General features: G+C 39.4%; 1 protein-coding gene across 1 annotated transcript in view; it reads left to right on the top strand.

Annotated features, from left to right (window-relative positions):
- The first annotated feature begins 981 nt into the window (after window positions 1-981).
- Window positions 982-5000, top strand: part of LOC137977606 (uncharacterized) — a 20956-nt gene continuing 16937 nt past the window's right edge. Inside the window, exons 1-3 of the mRNA XM_068824886.1 lie at window positions 982-1510; window positions 2520-2857; window positions 4636-4785. Of these exons, the coding sequence (XP_068680987.1) occupies window positions 1219-1510; window positions 2520-2857; window positions 4636-4785 (780 nt within the window). The 5' untranslated portion in view covers window positions 982-1218. The remainder of the gene's footprint in view (window positions 1511-2519; window positions 2858-4635; window positions 4786-5000) is intronic.

Raw genomic sequence — 5000 nt, 5'->3', positions numbered from 1 at the left:
GCCATATTTGCTATCAAGCAAAGACTCGGTGAGAAACCGCTGCTTAATTAGATACATGAAGTACCTAGGCCTTTGGTGAACTTGTAACCGCTGATAAGGAATTGATATGAATGGACTGGCCCCTCTCCTGGTAGGTTAGAATACAAAAAATTACGTTTTGTCAACGTTTTTGCCTGTAAACAGTTTCCAACATGTCAGGCACGGCTCCTGTGAAATTGGCACGGGTGCCAAAAAAGAGCGCAGCAAACTTTGTTTACACTACACCATTTTTACCGTACCAAAAATACCGTACCAAAATTTTTGGGCCCACGTAACTTCTCATGGAGCCATGCGCAGTTCAACTATAATGAAGAACGTCCGCGTGATTTTGCATTTGGTGGAGAATGAGCCGCCATCTTGAAATGTACTTAAAAAACCGCTACCCTATATGAATTAAGGCTGAAATTTGGCCCTTAAAAGTGTTTACACTACTTGTTCTATCCGAACCGTGCCTATTTTTTCAGCACCGTACCATTTTCACCCGTGCTCAGACTACCTCGCCGAAGGTCCCAGCACGGGTAAGAATTTTGGTTCGGCTCGGATGAAATTTGGTACTGGCAGGTTGTTTACACTGCAAATTTTATCCAAGCCGATCCTTTTTTTTTGGGACCTGTGCCAATTTCACCCGAGCCGTGCCAAACATTTTCTGTAGTGTAAACCGGGCTTAAATCAACGCGGTAAAAAAATTGGTTGTTTACAAAGAACTTATTAGTGAGATGACCTGATGACAGCGGAGCTTCGTTATTATCTACAGTTTTACTTGTCTATAATTGCAATTGGGAAATGAAATCTTATTGATGGCAGAAAGATAGCGCCCTGAAAAAAACAAAAACAAAAAACAAAACAGTGAAATGAATAAATAAAAAATGTTCAATTTTTTGTTCCCATCTTCCCATCTTCCCTTGCGTCATTTTTTTTTCGAGAGGAGATTGGAAACCCTGCGCTTGCAAGAGATTTTCATAAGGTGGTCTTTGGACTGTTTTTACGTCCTCTTTGGCGGATGGATGTACTGTCGAAATTTTTGTAGTGATGGGTTGAATAGACAACGAAGCATTTTCACAGGTCTTTAAAATTTCAAAGACTAGAAAAGAGTGATTTATAGCACTTTGGTGACGAGGCAAATGCTTGCAAAGCGTTTCGAATATTGACAAAAATTCCGATTGCCGAGAAGCACTGGACATGTCTTCTTTACCAGGTTTTGGTGTTGTGAGGAGTTTATCTGGCTTACCAGGAGCCTGGAGATGTACAGGACGAAATAACGAAGAAATGGTCGATAAGTTTGTTCAAACCGGGGTGATAACAACAAAGGAAGTAGAGGATGCTTTTCGAGCGGTGCCAAGGGGGGCTTTTGTTCCTCACGACTTGCAGCTTGAGGCTTACGTCGATTCTCCCCTTCGAGGGGAACCGCACGTTCATCTATCTGCTCCTCACATGTATGCTACTGTGATGGAAGCCTTAAAGCTTTCTCCAGGTATGTTGGATGTTTGGTTTAAAAGTATGAAAATTAAGATATTTCTTAAAATAATCCTCTTAAAAAATTAAGTTAATCATATATCAATTTGATTGTAGTTTCAATTAATCATCGCCATCATGTAATGCCATAGACAATAGATCTTAAAGACCTAAGCTGAGTTTATTAGCATTTGGAACAGTCTAAGATAAATACACCTCATTTATCAATCTCACTCTGATCAATTGCAATTACTGAACATGAGATGCTCTTAATCTTGAGCCGTTGTGTCTTACTTGTCTTTGCTGATGTGCCATGCATTTGCCGTGGATTTATAGCAAACTTGAGCCATTCCCCCAGCTATTAATAAACCTGAAAAGTTCAAGCCTTAACAAGTCTTTCCTGAATTTCCTGGCCTCTCAAATTTTACAGATTTTACTCTATCTAATGCCAGACAATTTTGCTCATCAACTGGCGACATCCTGGAGCACTTGAGGAGTGAGTGGGTTAGGGGTAAGGTAAGGTTAGGATTGAATAACTCAGTGACAGTATAATAACAAGGAGGCACTGCAACTCAAGAACAAGAGAAGAGCATATGAGCAGGTTCTTCAATTAATGTTGATGGAACAGGGAATTCAGGGGAGTGACTAGCCAGGAAATCAGGAAATGATTTGCCAAGAGGAAGGGGGGGGGGGGGGGGGGGCGCGCCGAGGAATCAGTGGCAGTCCATAGCCACTGTCACACTGAATCCATCAAGTGGATTACTTACCAGAGAAAAAAGTGGAGGGAAGGAGAGGGGAATAGGTTTAAATACAGTAAAATAACAAGTGCAAAGCCAGTGGAGGGGGGAGGAGGGGGGGGGGGGGGGGCATGGAAGGGGTGCTACTGATCAGCATTGTGCAGATTTTATCCCAGCATGAATTTCATTTAGCTATGCAATTTATAGTATCGATTCCTGAAATGCTTAAAAGGTACTTAATCTTAACCACTATGCTGGACTTAAGTATTTCTTCTTTCTCTTAACTTTTAGGTATGTCATTCCTTAACATTGGCAGTGGAACTGGGTATTTTTCTTGCATAGCTGGTTACATTCTACAAAATCAAGGCATTAATCATGGCATTGAGCTTCATGAAGATCTAGTTCAATTTGCTAGAGGAAGAGTTGAAGAATACCTCCAGTTTTGCCCTGCTGTTGCACATGACATTTGTCAGCCCAAGTTTTTGGCTGGAAACTGTTTTCGTTTGGATCCATCAAGTTGTAGTTATGACAGAGTGTATTGTGGAGCTGCTTGTCCCATCAGCAAGGTTCCTTTTATTGTAGCATTAACCAAGATTGGAGGGTTTGCTGTTATCCCTTGCAGAAACAGAGTAAGTTGTCTTTTTCTTTACTGTTGATGAGTTCCCAGTGTATTTGGTACACTAAAAATGAAGATTTAAAAGGCAATGACAATGACTTTCCCTCATACATGTAATGTCCATTATCTTTTTTTTTCTGAAGCAATTGCATTATGCAACTGAACATATTTGACTTTGCTAGAGCTTCAGGTGATTGAAGGGTTCATTGATGGTGCTTTTTTTACTATATACTGTCACAAGATGTACAACGTATTGGTAGTTGACTGTGAGCAGTCCCTTCATAAATCAGTAGAGCGGCCTGCTTTTCTGAGGCAGTCGTGTTTTGTCATGCAAACAAATAAAATAAGCGAGGGAGGCTTGGGAAAAGTAGTGTAAGAAGGGAGTGCACCCATTGCAGTAACCGATGTGTTCAGAATTTCCCGTTGCACCAGCAACAGGAAATTTGGATTGGTCTGTTGACAATGCACCGTTGTCAGATTTTTTTGATGAGTTAATTTATTTACTTCTTGTCAGACTTTGCTTCGATTATAAGCACGATATGACTTTTGCGGAAAATTTCGATCATTTATCCCTTCAAAAAGGAAACATGGAAGACAAACAATAGCAGAAACTTGCGGTTGAATCTCTCCTATCAGGCAAGTATGTTATGACGGTGCTACCAACTGGTTTCGGCAAGACCATTATTTGTGAGAGCTTTGTCTACGGGTGACAGAAACCAAACGCCATCTGATTGTGGTAATCATTCCTCATTGCAGCATCACTGAAGACCAGATATCTATGGGTAGTTGCCTTAGAGAAGAAAGGGAATTTGTTAAAGGAAATGGCAAACAATTATTGAGTCATTATTTCTGCAGAACAAGCTCTGTCTTCTGACTTCAGACTTTATGTTTGACAAGTCGACCGTTCTAAACAAGAATTTGTCCTTTATACAATGTAGTTATGGATGAAAATCACACCATCAAAACTTGCCAAAACACTGCAACATTCAATTTAACATTTTATTCTGCAAATCTGGAAAAAATCTGAGGCCCCTCTCTGCTTAACTTTTCTACTGCTCTTTTTACCGGGCTCCTTTGGAGTGTCGCTCATTAAATTCAAAGTAAATATAGTAGTTTTTCTGTGGTTTCCTTGCCGAATATTTGATTTCATTTGACATGCACATTTATTTATAGATATTCCCACACTGTTACTGAAGTTATTTTGAGTATTTATTTACATTAGCAATAAAAAAGGCAGAACCATCTTTCATATCACTTTCACTAATTAGATTAACAGGTTTGGTCATTCTGAACGTGTCGGTTACTGCAATGGGTGCAGTTCCTTCTTACACTTCTATTTCCAAGCCTCCCTTTATGACATAACACAAAACATCTTGTGACAGCTTGTGACATCCTTTGTCTTCTTTGAATGCATCTTGCTCATTACCTCGTCAAGCTGGCTTTCACTTAGGCTTGTAAATCGTGTTGCCGGTGGTTCAGGTAAAATACTTGGTAAAAGGCTAAAACATTACTTTCCTATGTCTTTTTTTTTATAAAGCTGTGAAAAAATTTCTGCATTTTTGGCAGTAGAATGGTTGGTCATTATCATAGTTTGAGGAAAAAGCATTCTTTTTCCCCCAGTGCAAGTGTCAGACAGTCACCCATGGGCAAATAGTAAATGGGTAATTGACCTTGGAATCAGAGAACGTGCTTTACTTTTGTCATGGATTTTAAATGAATTGTCAGATTACAAGATTACATGTACATTGTTCCACCATCATGTTAATGTCTCATATTTTGTTTTTTGGGCAGCTGCTGAAGATTGAACGTATCTCTGCATCGGGAGTAAAACAGACATGTATCAGTGATGTGTGTTTTGCATCACTGACATCATTGCCTGAATCGGAGTCAAGTCTTCCAAAGCTTTGCTTTCCAAAGGAAATCCCAAAGAGAAAAGAAAAGGTTTGTGCAAAAATGATGTCAGGATTTGACATATTTTAAAAGTTATTGATAAAAAACCAAAGATATTGATATTTAGTTGCTGCAGTAATTTACTCCAACAGATGTTAACTGTTAGGAATTTTACATCATTGCAGTTACATGTATGCATGTTACTTAATATCCTGTAATGAAAAGAAGCCTTTACCAGTGCAGTGCTCTAACAAATGAGCCATCGT

Source organism: Montipora foliosa, chromosome 11 (genome assembly GCF_036669935.1).
Source record: "Montipora foliosa isolate CH-2021 chromosome 11, ASM3666993v2, whole genome shotgun sequence".
In the NCBI taxonomy this organism is placed as follows: domain Eukaryota; kingdom Metazoa; phylum Cnidaria; class Anthozoa; order Scleractinia; family Acroporidae; genus Montipora; species Montipora foliosa.
The sequence above is the reverse complement of the archived record's forward strand: the minus strand, read 5'-3'. Positions and strand labels throughout refer to the sequence as shown.